Raw genomic sequence first — 17095 nt, forward strand, 5'->3', positions numbered from 1 at the left:
AGGGGGATAGTATGTAATGACCCGACTTTTAATTGATGATTAAATTCTTCTAATGACTGATTTAAGGATTTATTATGATAATTAGGGTTCGGCATCCATTAATGAAATACGGACTTATATGAATTTGATGATTTATATATGTGATGATTTATTTTTATTTTCAATAGATGGTGCAATCAAAATATATTTTGAGTCCATTAATTTATTGTGGAGGATTTAACACTGAAGTGTTAAATATGAATCTTTTATCGATTGTTTTACTTGAGCCTATGAGTTATTTAATTTATGTTAGAGGCAAGCTCAAGTGAATTTTATGCTTCAATGAGAATTAGGCTTATATATCTTAATGTGTTTATATGAGATTAAGCACATATGGATCTCATTCATCCACATTCCTCTCATTCTTCTATTAAACCAATCACCAATACGTTCACAATTTTCTTCACCTACTACTTCACAATTTTCTTCACCTCTGAAGTCAATCTCCAAATAGAATTTTGCTTCTTTAAAACCTATTCCACTATCTCACCTCACCCATTCCCACCTCTGCATCTCACCTCACCCATTCCCACCTCTGCAGCAAGTTTTATAAGGTAATAGAGTGAAGATTATTCATCTCATTCAATTCTTCTTCACAAAAATTCTAACTTATGCGATATATCAATTCTGCAGAGACAAGCAACATTCACCACCAATCCAAGGTTTTCCCCTATTTCATTTTTACAGGGAACCAACGATCACCAATACGTTTACACATGTATTTTGAAACTGAAATTACATGAAGGATTAATATACATGAATGAATGTTTGTGTACAGTTTACAATTGATCATTTACAGTATTTGATTTATGCTCAAATCCTATTTGCTAAGTGTTCGACTGCATCTTGGCTTGAAACCCTGCTGTGTGTGTGTGTGAATCGAGGTTAGGGGGCGGCAGCCGCGGGGCTGCCGGTGGTCGACGGACGGCGGCGGAGCCACAAGGTGGTCTCCGTTCTGCCAAGAGAGAAAGAGAGGAGGGATTTCAGATTTTAATTTAAAAAAAGGGAAAAAGATGAGGAAAAAGAAAAAGAAAATGAGAATAGGGAGATAGGGTTTTACCTGGGTTGTCGGCGGCTGCGGCTGCGGCTTCACCGGAAATCGGAGGGAGGAAGGGCGGCGGCCATGGCTGTCCTGTGGTCGCCGGATTCGAGGGAGTCGGTGATTCAGGGCTTCGGCGGTGGCTGGCTTCATTAACAGCTGCTGCTAGAGTCGAGAGAAGGGAGATGGCTGACCGGTGCTGTCCTCGCCGGGGAAGAAGACGACGCGGCGGCGCGGCTTACGCCGTGTCTGCGTGCGTGTGTGTGTGAGTCAGTGAGAACTGAGAGAGAGGGAGGCGGACGGAGGAGGTCAGAGAGATGAGAGGGGAAAGGGAGGTGCTCGGCGAGGCGGCGCGCCGGAGGCGGCGCCGCACTCGACCGAGCAGAGAGAGAGCCGCAGAGAGGCGGGCGTGCCCTGTTTCCGGTGGCAGAGTGAGCGAGAGGGATAGAGTCAAGGAGGGGAGAAGAGAGGTGAGAACTTGGGGGTGAGAGGGAGAGGCCGCGCCGCTCGCCGGCGGCGACGGCGGCGGAGGCGGCGACGCCGGGCAGACGACCGAGGGAGAGAGAGGCGCAGCTTCTTTGTGTGTGTGCTGAATGTGTTGTGTGTGTTTTTATTTTAGGGTTAGTATGATGGGTGGGCTTGGACATGATTTGGGCTGTTATTTAATTGCTGTTGGGCCGAGACTTGGGCCGATTTTAATAAGTGTTTGGGCCCTTATTTAATTAATTGGTGGGCTTAGAATTTAATTGTTTGGGCTTCAATATCTGTTGGGCTCGGCCCTTTTAAATAAAAATTATGATGGGCTTCTTTTATTTAAAGGATTTGGGCTTCTTTAATTTAATTGTTTGGGCCTTATTCAAAGAAAAACATGATAGACTTAATTTATCTAATTAATTTGGGCTTATATCTATTTAAATTATTTGAGCTCTTAATTATTAATTTAAATTGAGCTTGATTAATTTAATTATATATTGACCTTTAAATTAATTATTTTAATGGAGTTCTTTTATTTCAAGTATTTTTACAAATGGACTTTAAAATAAAATATTTTGAGTTAAACTCTTATTTAAATTAATTCTTTTCAAATGACTTATTAATATGGATTATTTGAAAATGATTAAATTATTTTAAGTATGAGAAAGAATGATCTATGATGATTTAATTTGTCTATGTGATATTATATGATTTGTTATTAAATAACGGAATATTTAACTTGATGGCGTGAGTAGAACGAATTATGATTGATGCGCATGTTGATGTTCGAATAAACGGTTTCGAACCTAAATGATAGTTATGTGATAGATGTTTTGAGTTTAAGGTTTTGAACGAGACAAGATTAATATGGATGTTAGAACCCTAAAATCATTAAAAAGGAGATAGTTTAGTTTAGAGACCTATCTTCCTTTCCTTCACGACTTCTTCTCAAACTTATCGATTCTTCGTCAATAAAGGTCCAGGCGGGAAGTGATAGCTAAAGAGGGAAGTAACTCTACGCCCGTTGTGGGAACGAATAAGGTGGGCTTTCTTAAAACACGTATATAGAGATCCCCTGCATACAAGCCTCTTATACGAAATGAAATGAATGACATGATATAACTGTGATATTTTAAATGGTAAATGGTTCTTATTAAATGAAATGTTTATGGAAATGATCAAATGATGAATGGTTCTTTATGAAATGAATGAAATGTTTATGAATGATTGTCTGCCAAAAATATTTATGTTTTATGTATGTATCCTATCTGTGTTGGTTCGCCAACTATAAAGGAAATCGAATTCGGACCCTACGCTAGACGAAGGTTTGCTAGTAAGGGTTAACGTGTACACTCATGGAGACTGTGTGTCGCTTGCGACCGGTCTTGGCGTCCGTGGAAGGAGGCCTCCTTCCCGGCGTGTAAAAGGAACAGATATGGATCATATAGACTGAAAATGGGATGCGCATCCAACTTTATGAAATGAAAGAAAATGTTTAGTAAGCACAGGTCCTTCAAATAAAACCCTGTGTGTTACTGTTGGCAGTACAATAAATGATATAAAATGTTATGTTTCCGGCATATGTTCACTGAGTATTTTTACTCAGCCCTGCATGTTGTTTTCCCTAATGTGCAGGTTGAGCGGGTGATGGAATGGAGTGGAGTTGAGCGGATGTACCTTTTGACATAGAACAATAATGTAACCTTGAGTATACATCTTCATATGTATAACTCACACGTATTTCCGCTGAAAGATACTCTGATTATGATAATGTTTTATTTTAAGTATGATACTCTTTTGTTGAGTAATCCACTTCGACGGGCCTTCCCGAACGAATGTCTTGATTTTGCCCAAGTGATCAGTTATGATCCTAGTGTTATATAATAAATGTCTCTTTTCGTAAAATGTTTGATTGTTAAGTAAATGCCCCTTTCTTTCCCCGCTTCTTAATCCCCTTCCCGAGTCATAACTCCGGTTAAACAATCCTTAGGGATTGCGGGCTGTGACATTTTGACTTTTGCATGGCCTATACTTTAGCTTATTGCTAATGGGCTCCATGCGCCACCTTGTTAGACTAGGTTACCTTTTATTTTTTTTAAAGCTTTCATACGCCACTTTAGTTGCCTATTTAGACTAGGTTAGTAGGTTTTGATTTTTCCTTAGTTATATATATATTGGCTAGAGATCAATTTGGATACAGACTTTGTTTTTGGGAGATATCATATATTCAGACACCAACTTTTGAGAGCAGCAACGGGACGCGATTTTGGAGTTCTTCCAATCAAGTTTCGTTTCTTCATCCCTTGCAATTTATTTATTTATTTCTTGTGTTATTTAATTATGTTTTCTAGCTAAATTCGTTTATTCCGGCATTGATTAGGGAAGCACTAGCGAAATTATTCTGTGAGATCTAATTGTTCTTATACTTTATTTTTATGCTTGCATCTGCAATTCTCCATGTTTAATGATATTAATTGTTTTAATCCATTAGATAGTTGCAAATATTTATTGGGTTAGAATTAATTATATAGCCAATTGAACCGGCCATCCGTAATTGTGGTTTAGGTTTGATTAGTGGTAAATTGACTCATTAGGGTTAAGGGAAAAGCAGTCTTAATTCAATAATCCTGCGTCAGAGTTTATTGGTTTTGAATCGGGTTTCTCTAAATATTAATGCTGTCGGCTCATTAAACCTATAGAGCATTTCTTACGGTTGTCAGTCGATTAGGGTAGTAATTAGTGAAGCGTCTTCCTGATTATCGAATAATTAAGGAGAAATAAGATCACGTCAGAAGCGTCTTCGGTGGTTATAACTGGTTTGTTTGCATGATTTAAAGTTATTTTTGCATCGATGATCGGAATAATTGAGCTAGGGTGGACTTAATTGATTGCTGGAATTCTTTTATTAATTGTTGGAATTTTTATTCATCTTTTAGTTAATTGGAAAAATTGGTTTATTCGGATTTTATCTATTTAATTTTAAGTTTATTATTTTCTATATTTTTCTTCTCAAAATTTCGTGGTTACTTTGCAGACTTTAATTAGAGAAATTCTCGCCAGTCCCTTGGGAGACGATTTTGCTTACTGCTGTCTGCGCAGTGTGGGCATACCGGCTGACTGCCGGATATTTTTGGTGTAAAACGACGCACCAAAATTTGGGATGTAAAACGACGCACCAAGATTGATTGGGCGTATTTATACGCATTTATTTGGGGGATTTTGGTGTGGTTTCTATGTTTAATTCGTGTTAAATATCGTCTTTGGATATGAATTATGGTCTTATATAAATATTGTTTATGGTATTTGATAGGTTTTGGAGAAAAGTATTGATTTTGAGAAGAGTTTTGAAGTCGTGAAGCTGTGTGAAGAGGAAGTTGTGCACGTCTGCCGTGCGGTGTGCCCATTCTGCCTGGGCGTGAATTGATTGCATGGATTGAAGGCTAAAGTGCCGAGAAGAAAGACATGCTGGGCCACCATGTTTGATTTGGACTGATTTTAATTTAGTGGGCCTCGCCACTTTTCTTTTATTTTAAGTTATGAGCTTTTGTTTGGTTAGGCCCATGCGCCACTTTTTGCATAGTAGAATTAGGTTTATTTCATTAGTTATATATATATATATATATATATATATATATATATATATATTAAGGAGTGAGTTTTAGACATCTCATACATTCCAGACGGCAACTTTGGAGGCAGATTGTGGATGCAATTTTGGAGTTCTCAATTCAAGTTTTATTCCTTCATCTTTCCTTTGCAATTAATTATTTATTTTGTTTGATTTATTTTGATTATGAGTTCTAGTTAATTTATTTTATTCCGGCAACGATTAAGGAAGCACTAGCAAAATTATTCTGTGAGATCTAATTGTTCTTATACTTTATTTTATGCTTGCATCTGCGATTCTCCATGTTTAATGATATTAATTGTTTTAATCCATTAGGTAGTTGCAAATATTTATTGGGTTAGAATTAATTACATAGCCAATTGAACCGGCCATCCGTAATTGTGGTTTAGGTTTGATTAGTGGTAAATTGACACATCAGGGTCAAGAGAAAAGCAGTCTTAATTCAATAATCCTGCGTCAGAGTTTATTGGTTTTGAATCGGGTTTCTCTAGATATTAATGCTGTCGGCTCATTAAACCTATAGAGCGTCTCTTACGGTTGTCAGTCGATTAGGGTAGTAATTAGTGAAGCGTCTTCCTAATTACCGAATAATTAAGGAGAAATAAGATCACGTCAGAAGCGTCTTCGGTGGTTATAACTGGTTTGCTTGCATGAATTAAAGTTATATTTGTATCAATGATCAGAATAATTGAGCTAGGGTGGACTTAATTGATTGCTGGAATTCTTTATTAATTGTTAGAATTTTCTATTTATTTAATTAATATTAGAACCATTGCAATTCTTATAGGTTTTATTTATTTATTTTTAGATTTAGTATTTTCTCAATATTTTCCCCATAAATCTCGTTTTTGGAGTTTCTTTACAGGTTGGATTTTAGGAGAATTCTCGCCGATCCTTTGGGAGACGATTTTCCACACTGCTGTCTGCGCAGTGTGGATTTGTAATGACCCGACTTTTTATTAAGAATTATATACTTTTAATTACTGATTTAAGGATTGATTATGGTAATTAGGGTTCAGCATCCATTAATAAAATACGTATTTATATGAATTTGATAATTTATATATGTGATGATTTTTTTTTTCTTCAATAGATGATGCACTCAAAATATATTTTGAGTCCATTAATTTATTGTGGAGAATTTAACACTGAAGTGTTAAATATGAATCTTTTATCGATTGTTTACTTAAGCCCATGAGTAATTTAATTTATGTTAGAAGCAAGCTCAAATGGATTTTATGCTTCAATAAGAATTAGGCTTATATGTCTTAATGTATTTAAATGAGTTTGGAACCATATAATTAATATATTAATCTCTTAGATATTTTAATTTGAATAATCCTAAGCATGCTGAATCCTAAGCATGCTGAAGAATTTACTACGCATGCTGAAGAAATTCTTCAGTCATACAAAGCTAGCTGAAAGTGTTCATACCTGTAAGTTGAAGAATTTCCACGACCCTCACCACCCCATTTTTCTTTTATAATCTACACCATTCTTCACCCAAACCTCACCACTTCACCATTTCTAAATTCTGCAGTCTCAATTTCACACAACAAGTTAAGGTAATAGAATGAGGATATTCATCTCTTTCAATTTATTTTTTTCACAACTGACGTTTCTAATCTTAGTGATAAACAAAATCTGCAGAAATAAATATCTTCCACCACACCTATTCAAGGTATTCCCCTTTTATCCAATATATCAGAGAACCACCAAACGAGAATGATCCAAAAGAAAAATTTACATGTATTAACGTATGAACTGAAATTTACAGTATTTGATTTTTGCTCAAAATCCTATGCTATTTTGTGAACTGAATTGTGGCTTGAACCCTACTGTGTGTGTGAGTCAAGGTCAGGGGACGGCAGCCGCGGTGGCTGCCGGCGGTCGACGGTCGGCGACGGAGCCGAGGTGGTCTCCGATCTGCCAAAGAGGGAAAAAGAGATGAGTATTTCAGATTTTTAATTTAGAAAATGGAAAAAGGGGGAAAATAGAAAAGGAAGAAATTAGGGCTTACCTTAGGCTGCCGGTCGATGGAAGCAGTGGCGGCGGTGGCTCCGGCCTTCGGCTGGAGAAGATACACCAGGCGCGGCGGCGGCTTACGCCGTGTCTGCCGGCGTGTGTGAGAGTTAGGGATAGAGAGAGAGGGAGAACAGGTGGCGGCCGTGGCGTTGAACGGCGGCGACGGATCTGCCGCGAGGATGAGGGAGCAGGCGGCGGCCCGGCGATGGCGGCACACCGCGGTGGTAGTGTCTGCTGCGCCTGGGTCCAGCGGCCGAGAGAGCGAGAGAGATAGAGGAGAAGAGAGGGGGGAGAAAAATCGAGGGAGAGAAGATGAGGGAGCAGGCGGCGTGGTCGACAGATTAACGCCGGCCTCGCTGGCGACCGGAACGGCCAGGACGCGGGGCGGCGACAGCTGGATCGAGCGAGAGAGAGAGATGTTGAGCAGCGTTCGTTTCTTGAGAATTTAGAGAGAGATTCAGTTTTGTTAATTGAGAGAGAGAGAGAGAGAGTTCTACTTTAATAAAAAAAAAAGGGAGAACCGATAATTGAGAGAGAGAGTGTGTTCTACTTTAAAAAAAAAGGGAGAGAACCGATAATTAAGAGAGAGAGAGAGTGTTCCTTTCTTTAAAAAAGATAGAGAGAGAGAGGAGAATTGTCGGTAGTGAGAGAACCGAGAGTGAAGACTTATGGGGAGAATTTTTGGACTCTTTTATTGGGCCTAGTTCATTTTATTTGTTGGGCCGGGGATTAATTCATTGGGCCATCTTTTTATTTCTATCTGGGCCGAATTTATTTAATGTTCTTGGGCTGGAATTTATTTAATTCTATTGGGTCTGTTTCAGATTTGTTTAGTTCAGCCCAGCTGTTAATTCGTCATTTGGGCCGATTAAAGTGTCTATTGGACTAAGATTAATTCTTTCCAGTCCACATTAATTATTACTTGGACTCCTATTATTTATTAATAATGGGTCTCGAATTTATATTACTTGGGCTCCTACGATTTAATTGATTAAGTCCAATGAAATTTATTTATTTAACCCAATAAGAATTATTATTTTAGGCTTCTTTATTAATCCTAATTATTTTTAATTAGTGATTAATATTAAAATTTACTAATTATTTTAAGGGTGATGATGGGCTCACTTATTGGGCTTCATGATTTTATTATCTTGGGCCTCATTTGTTGGGCTCTAGAATTTAAAGGATTTGGGCCTATTTTAATTAAATTGTTTGGGCCTTATTCAAAGAAAAACATGATAGACTTAATTTATCTAATTAATTTGGGCTTATATCTATTTAAATTATTTGAGCTCTTAATTATTAATTTAAATTGAGCTTGATTAATTTAATTATATATTGACCTTTAAATTAATTATTTAAATGGAGTTCTTTATTTCAAGTATTTATAAATGGATTATAAAATGAAATATTTTGAGTTAAACTCTCATTTAAATTAATTCTTTTCAAATGACTTATTAATATGGATTATTTGAAAATGATTAAATGATTTTAAAAATAAGAAAGCATGATCTATGATAATATAATTTATCTATGTAATATTATAGGATTTGTTTTTAAATGACGGAATATTTGACTTGATGACATAAATAGAACGAGTTATGATTAATGCGCATGTTGATGTTCGAATAAATAGTTTCGAACCTAAATGATAGTTATGTGATAATGTTTTGAGTTTAAGGTTTTGACGAGATAAGATTAATAATCCGACCTCATAAGACGAGCTTTAATTCCTTAAATAGGATTAGCATCTCATAATTTAATTAAAGGAATATGAGTCATGCATAATCATTTCACGCATCCTCATTTATTGAGATTTTTCGAGAATTAGAATCTTATTTTATTTTCTCGAATTAAAGGTCAAGCACCAGAGTTAGAGCTAAACCGTGAGTCTGCTATTCAGGTGGGCTTTCTACGTATAAACTAAAATTATATATTAGAATTGTTAAGACTTTATGCTTATGAATTTAAATGATATTGTCAATGCCTAAATGCTTTATGTTTTATTATTAATTGCCTATCTGATGTTAATCGAATTCGGATTCTGGATGGGACCGCAAATCCCTTCGGAATTAGTGTACACCTTGTGATCGTGAGTCATCTAGCGGGTTGGCCGATCATAGTGTCCGTAGAGGGAGGCCTCCCTCTCGGCACGAGTTACTGATATGGTGATTAATGATATAAAATACCTGCGCGGGTTATTGATGAAAGAAATGATATTATGTTTGGTAAATACGAGTCTTTAAAGGAAAACCCTCGTATCTTACTACTGTTGAAAGGCTTGACAATAAAATATTATGCATATATGTAAATTTCGGCAAGTGTCCACTAAGTACTTTTGTACTTAGCCCTGCATGTATTTTTAAATGTGCAGGTTGAGCTGTGATCGAGGATGTAGTGTGCAAGCGGAGCTTTTGTCAATTTAGGACGAGAACCTCAGAGTGGAGTATATGTCTTCATACATATACTCAAGTTATTGTTATTCCGCTGCGAACACTGATTATGTTAAGATATTATGTCATTTGTCAAACAATATGTATTATTTAATAATGTACTAAAACCATTGAGTACCCCGTTTTGGGATAATATTATGTACGGTCCCCTTGTGGCCTTCATTGATATCTAGATATTTCGATTGATTTCTTTATACAAGTCGAGTCATCAAGAAAACGAATATGCCCTTTCTAGATCCCGCTCCTAAATTCCCTCCCTTAGTCGCGATTTTCCCGAATTTGCTATCCTTAGCAAGTGCGGTCGTGACAGGATTTTAATGATATTAATTGTTTTAATCCATTAGGTAGTTGCAAATATTTATTGGGTTAGAATTAATTACATAGCCAATTGAACCGGCCATCCGTAATTGTGGTTTAGGTTTGATTAGTGGTAAATTGACACATCAGGGTCAAGAGAAAAGCAGTCTTAATTCAATAATCCTGCGTCAGAGTTTATTGGTTTTGAATCGGGTTTCTCTAGATATTAATGCTGTCGGCTCATTAAACCTATAGAGCGTCTCTTACGGTTGTCAGTCGATTAGGGTAGTAATTAGTGAAGCGTCTTCCTAATTACCGAATAATTAAGGAGAAATAAGATCACGTCAGAAGCGTCTTCGGTGGTTATAACTGGTTTGCTTGCATGAATTAAAGTTATATTTGTATCAATGATCAGAATAATTGAGCTAGGGTGGACTTAATTGATTGCTGGAATTCTTTATTAATTGTTAGAATTTTCTATTTATTTAATTAATATTGGAACCATTGCAATTCTTATAGGTTTTATTTATTTATTTTTAGATTTAGTATTTTCTCAATATTTTCCCCATAAATCTCGTTTTTGGAGTTTCTTTACAGGTTGGATTTTAGGAGAATTCTCGCCGATCCTTTGGGAGACGATTTTGCTTGCTGCTGTCTGCGCAGTGTGGGCATACCGGCTGACTGCCGGATATTTTTGGTGTAAAACGACGCACCAAATTTTGGCGCCGTTGCCGGGGATCGGTTTTTAAGTAGTAATTTTCCTATTATTTCGATTTGCTTTTTTTTTTATTTATTTTTGTTTGAGGTTGATCTATAGCTGAAATTGAGATGTCTGAAGATGGGGACGATGACCGTGATGATTTTCTGCCACCACCACCGTTGATAAGAGAGTTGGGCCGCCACAAGAGAAATCATCCGCTATGCATTATGTTGCCCACGATTAATCAAAATGCTGAAATCAAGCCTGACTTCATTCAAGTTCTTCCAAAATTCAGCAACTCGCTTGGAGAGAGTGCACATAAACATCTTGCTGAATTTGATTTAGTTTGCATTACTTTACGCCCTCAAGGTTTTTCTGAAGATCATTTAAGATTACTAACTTTTCCTCATACATTGCAGGGTAGAGCTCGAGATTGGTTGTTTGATCTATTGCATGGATCAATCAGAACTTGGGACGACTTAGAGGAGCAGTTCTTGCGTAAATTCTTTCCAGAATCAAAGGCTGCAAATCTAAGAATAGCTATTAGTAGCATCAAGCAGAGGCAACAAGAGTGTTTGTCTGATTATTGGGAGAGATTTCAACAATTATGTCATAGATGTCCTAACCACGGATTTTCTGATTATCAGTTGCTCATTAATTATTTTTATCGTGGTATGTCTTCTTTTGACAGGAGGATTGTTGATGCTGCTTGTGGAGGAAGTTTGACCAACAAGACCTTAGATGAAGCAAAACAATTGATTTTTGATATGGTCACCAATGGTCAACAACATGAGGATGGGGATGATGATAGGTACAGGCCGATCAACATAGCAGAAGATGTATGTGTGAATGAGAATCTCGATGCTCTAACTTCCTTAGTTAGAGGCCTGGTTGGAGCTCAAATTCAGAAGGATAATCATCCAAATTTCAGCTGGAATCATTCGCCTGAATTTTTCACCAGCGCACAGCCGCAGGCTGGGCGGTATGCCCATACCGACCGCCCTGAGCCCAGTATGAGCGATATTCTTCAGAGTCTGGCACAGAGCAGCCAGATTGTTAACAATTTGGTGCAAAGTCAGCAAGCTTTCCAGCAAGAGACGCAAGCTGCGTTGGGTAGTATGGGCACACAGATCACTCTGCTCACCACTCAAGTGAACAAGTTGCAAGTAAATCGTGGAAAACTTCCATCTCAAGAAGAAGTACATTCCAAGGAGCATGTTTATGCTATGCATTTAATGAGTGAGGAAGATTTCTTTGATCCAAAGCCCATGGAAGATGAAAAGGAGAAGGAAGAGCAAGAAAGTGCTCAGAATGATGAAGTTGTCGAAGAGGCACAACAATATGAAAATCTCTCTTCTTCCGAGGTAAGTGTTGAATCTGAAATTTATAATTCTAAAGCATTAATTTCTCTCACTTTTCCTTTCAGGTTGGCTCAACATAAGAATGGAAATGAGGAAAATGAGATTCTGGAAATATTCACGATGAATAAAGAACCACCAAAATATTATGATGAAATTCAAGGGTGTAAAGTGCAGCTGAACCCCACCAATGACGTTCTCACTCAGCATCTGTCACGCGGTATGCCCATACCGACCAGCACTGGACAGATTGTGCCTTCAATTGTGAAACTGCCAAAGCGGAAATTGAAACCACCTGATGATTGATCCAGTTTCAGGGAAGTTTTTGTTAGTTTACTTTCGTTTTTATTTTATTTTATTTTATTTTTCTTTTTCTTGTCTTTTATGCTTTCTTTGTTTTGTGTCTTTGTTCTTAGTATTTCCCCACACAATGAGGACATTGTGTTGTTTAAGTGTGGGGGAGTTTTTATGTCTTTTGTCTTGAGTCTGTGTGCATGTTTTGTTTTGGTCTTCCTTTTGAGTCTGTCTATGGCAACTTTTCATGCGAGCATTTCGATTTATTAGGATGAGCATATTGATATGGATTGTATGGTTGTTTTCTTGGATGATACAAAAATGTGTTGAAACCCATATGTGTTTGAGGATGACGAATGTGCAAATTGATCAATTTTGTTGAAAACCACTCATATAGTGAGGATTGAGCCTTTAGAGCAATAACTTGAATGCTCCTTGCTTGTTTTCGATGAGTGTTATGCATTCTTGACTTCTTGATATTCGGTTTGCCATGTTGCCATAATAAATTTTTAAACAACCAATTGGACTCATTTGTGAAGATGATTTAGGCATTAGGAATGAACCTCATTGGCCTTAAAAATATCCTACCTTTCAATATCCATTAGTAAGCCATTTTGAGCCTTAACCCTTTTTATTGTTATATATGATTGAAGCCTCGAAAGTTTTAGCCATTAGCCTTCTTTTAGCCTTGCTTTGTCCCTTTTCAACAAGATGCAAGTGGTTTTGTTTTGTGATATTACTTTGTTGGAAGAATAAGGTTGATTGAAATTTAGTGCTTGGTTGGAATGATTGAGGATTGAAATTGACAAAAGAGGTTGTTGGTTGTTTAAGAATGAGGTGATGTTATGATGTTAGTTCCAAAAAAAAAAAAAAAAAAAGAAACAAGAAAAAAAAAAGAAACAAGAAAAAAAAAAAAAGAATGCTGGAGTTTGAATGTCTATGTATTGGGAATAAGGGTTGATTTGATTGAGTTTGATTTTGGGATTCGAATGTGGTGAACTACTTGCATTGTGTTGGTTTTATTAGCCTTGTTTATCCACTTTTGTTTATCCTACCTATGCACCCTAGCCCCATTACAACCTTGTGGAAAGACCTATTGATTCATGGATAAGTTTAGTTTTCAAATGAAAGATATTGACATAGTGGCAAACTTATAATGGATATAGTCGAGTTGCATGTGTGTGAATTTACGTTGCCTTTTGATATTGAGAGATTTGAGTGAACATGGTGAGGCTGGATTGATTTGCACACTTTTGATTCGAATGAAGGGTGAATGGACATATTTGTAGATTCCAAGAATGGTTTGAGGAAAATGATGATTGTATCTTGTCCTAACTTTGAGATTTGCGTGTTGTGATTGTTGCCATGGCTAGTCGTTGTTAGTTCAGTCTTGTCTTGCCGTGTTTTGAGTGCTAAGTTTTGTTCTTCCTTTTGTTTTGTTCTTCTTATGCTCGAGGGCGAGCTTTGTTTAAGTGTGGGGGGATTTGATTGGGCGTATTTATACGCATTTATTTGGGGGATTTTGGTGTGGTTTCTATGTTTAATTCGTGTTAAATATCGTCTTTGGATATGAATTATGGTCTTATATAAATATTGTTTATGGTATTTGATAGGTTTTGGAGAAAAGTATTGATTTTGAGAAGAGTTTTGAAGTCGTGAAGCTGTGTGAAGAGGAAGTTGTGCACGTCTGCCGTGCGGTGTGCCCATTCTGCCTGGGCGTGAATTGATTGCATGGATTGAAGGCTAAAGTGCCGAGAAGAAAGACATGCTGGGCCACCATGTTTGATTTGGACTGATTTTAATTTAGTGGGCCTCGCCACTTTTCTTTTATTTTAAGTTATGAGCTTTTGTTTGGTTAGGCCCATGCGCCACTTTTTGCATAGTAGAATTAGGTTTATTTCATTAGTTATATATATATATATATATATATATATATATATATATTAAGGAGTGAGTTTTAGACATCTCATACATTCCAGACGGCAACTTTGGAGGCAGATTGTGGATGCAATTTTGGAGTTCTCAATTCAAGTTTTATTCCTTCATCTTTCCTTTGCAATTAATTATTTATTTTGTTTGATTTATTTTGATTATGAGTTCTAGTTAATTTATTTTATTCCGGCAACGATTAAGGAAGCACTAGCAAAATTATTCTGTGAGATCTAATTGTTCTTATACTTTATTTTATGCTTGCATCTGCGATTCTCCATGTTTAATGATATTAATTGTTTTAATCCATTAGGTAGTTGCAAATATTTATTGGGTTAGAATTAATTACATAGCCAATTGAACCGGCCATCCGTAATTGTAGTTTAGGTTTGATTAGTGGTAAATTGACACATCAGGGTCAAGAGAAAAGCAGTCTTAATTCAATAATCCTGCGTCAGAGTTTATTGGTTTTGAATCGGGTTTCTCTAGATATTAATGCTGTCGGCTCATTAAACCTATAGAGCGTCTCTTACGGTTGTCAGTCGATTAGGGTAGTAATTAGTGAAGCGTCTTCCTAATTACCGAATAATTATGGAGAAATAAGATCACGTCAGAAGCGTCTTCGGTGGTTATAACTGGTTTGCTTGCATGAATTAAAGTTATATTTGTATCAATGATCAGAATAATTGAGCTAGGGTGGACTTAATTGATTGCTGGAATTCTTTATTAATTGTTAGAATTTTCTATTTATTTAATTAATATTAGAACCATTGCAATTCTTATAGGTTTTATTTATTTATTTTTAGATTTAGTATTTTCTCAATATTTTCCCCATAAATCTCGTTTTTGGAGTTTCTTTACAGGTTGGATTTTAGGAGAATTCTCGCCGATCCTTTGGGAGACGATTTTCCACACTGCTGTCTGCGCAGTGTGGATTTTAATGATATTAATTGTTTTAATCCATTAGGTAGTTGCAAATATTTATTGGGTTAGAATTAATTACATAGCCAATTGAACCGGCCATCCGTAATTGTGGTTTAGGTTTGATTAGTGGTAAATTGACACATCAGGGTCAAGAGAAAAGCAGTCTTAATTCAATAATCCTGCGTCAGAGTTTATTGGTTTTGAATCGGGTTTCTCTAGATATTAATGCTGTCGGCTCATTAAACCTATAGAGCGTCTCTTACGGTTGTCAGTCGATTAGGGTAGTAATTAGTGAAGCGTCTTCCTAATTACCGAATAATTAAGGAGAAATAAGATCACGTCAGAAGCGTCTTCGGTGGTTATAACTGGTTTGCTTGCATGAATTAAAGTTATATTTGTATCAATGATCAGAATAATTGAGCTAGGGTGGACTTAATTGATTGCTGGAATTCTTTATTAATTGTTAGAATTTTCTATTTATTTAATTAATATTAGAACCATTGCAATTCTTATAGGTTTTATTTATTTATTTTTAGATTTAGTATTTTCTCAATATTTTCCCCATAAATCTCGTTTTTGGAGTTTCTTTACAGGTTGGATTTTAGGAGAATTCTCGCCGATCCTTTGGGAGACGATTTTGCTTGCTGCTGTCTGCGCAGTGTGGGCATACCGGCTGACTGCCGGATATTTTTGGTGCCAAACGACGCACCAAATTTTGGCGCCGTTGATTTGATTGGGCGTATTTATACGCATTTATTTGGGGGATTTTGGTGTGGTTTCTATGTTTAATTCGTGTTAAATATCGTCTTTGGATATGAATTATGGTCTTATATAAATGTTTATGGTATTTGATAGGTTTTGGAGAAAAGGATTGATTTTGAGAAGAGTTTTGAAGTCGTGAAGTTGTGTAAAGAGGAAGTTGTGCACGTCTGCCGTGCGGTGTGCCCATTCTGCCTGGGCGTGAATTGATTGCATGGATTGAAGGCTAAAGTGCCGAGAAGAAAGATATGCTGGGCCACCATGTTTGATTTGGACTGATTTTTATTTAGTGGGCCTCGCCACTTTTCTTTTATTTTAAGTTATGAGCTTTTGTTTGGTAAGGCCCATGCGCCACTTTTTGCATAGTAGAATTAGGTCTATTTCATTAGTTATATATATATATTAAGGAGTGAGTTTTTAGACATATCAGACATATTCCAGACGGCAACTTTGAAGCAAAGTTGTGGATGCAAATTTGGAGTTCTCAATTCAAGTTTTATTCCTTCATCTATCCCTTGCAATTTATTTATTTATTTCTTGTGTTATTTAATTATGTTTTCTAGCTAAATTAGTTTATTCCGGCATTGATTAGGGAAGCACTAGCGAAATTATTCTGTGAGATCTAATTGTTCTTATACTTTATTTTTATGCTTGCATCTGCAATTCTCCATGTTTAATGATATTAATTGTTTTAATCCATTAGATAGTTGCAAATATTTATTGGGTTAGAATTAATTATATAGCCAATTGAACCGGCCATCCGTAATTGTGGTTTAGGTTTGATTAGTGGTAAATTGACTCATTAGGGTTAAGGGAAAAGCAGTCATAATTCAATAATCCTGCGTCAGAGTTTATTGGTTTTGAATCGGGTTTCTCTAAATATTAATGTTGTCGGCTCATTAAACCTATAGAGCGTTTCTTACGGTTGTCAGTCGATTAGGGTAGTAATTAGTGAAGCGTCTTTGGTGCGTCGTTTTACACCAAAAATATCCGGCAGTCAGCCGGTATGCCCACACTGCGCAGACAGCAGTAAGCAAAATCGTCTCCCAAGGGACTGGCGAGAATTTCTCTAATTAAAGTCTGCAAAGTAACCACGAAATTTTGAGAAGAAAATATAGAAAATACTAAACTTAAAATTAAATAAATAAAATCCGAATAAACCAATTTTTCCAATTA

At 36.5% G+C, this 17095-nt stretch overlaps 1 protein-coding gene and 1 long non-coding RNA gene across 2 annotated transcripts; both read left to right on the forward strand.

The window, feature by feature from the left end:
- The first annotated feature begins 617 nt into the window (after positions 1–617).
- LOC131010927 (uncharacterized) lies at positions 618–3459 on the forward strand. The gene is made up of 3 exons (XR_009096702.1): positions 618–701; positions 2530–2593; positions 3188–3459. It is a non-coding gene; the product is annotated as an uncharacterized LOC131010927 (long non-coding RNA).
- A 7075-nt stretch (positions 3460–10534) lies between these two features.
- Positions 10535–16426, forward strand: LOC131010879 (uncharacterized). Its single transcript, XM_057938569.1, has 2 exons — positions 10535–14113; positions 16210–16426. The coding sequence occupies exon 1, from the start codon at positions 10784–10786 to the stop codon at positions 12317–12319; it is 1536 nt and encodes a 511-aa protein (XP_057794552.1). The 5' UTR covers positions 10535–10783; the 3' UTR covers positions 12320–14113; positions 16210–16426.
- The last annotated feature ends 669 nt before the right edge of the window (positions 16427–17095 follow it).

The sequence above is a fragment of the Salvia miltiorrhiza genome, chromosome 2 (genome assembly GCF_028751815.1).
Source record: "Salvia miltiorrhiza cultivar Shanhuang (shh) chromosome 2, IMPLAD_Smil_shh, whole genome shotgun sequence".
Lineage (NCBI taxonomy): Eukaryota > Viridiplantae > Streptophyta > Magnoliopsida > Lamiales > Lamiaceae > Salvia > Salvia miltiorrhiza.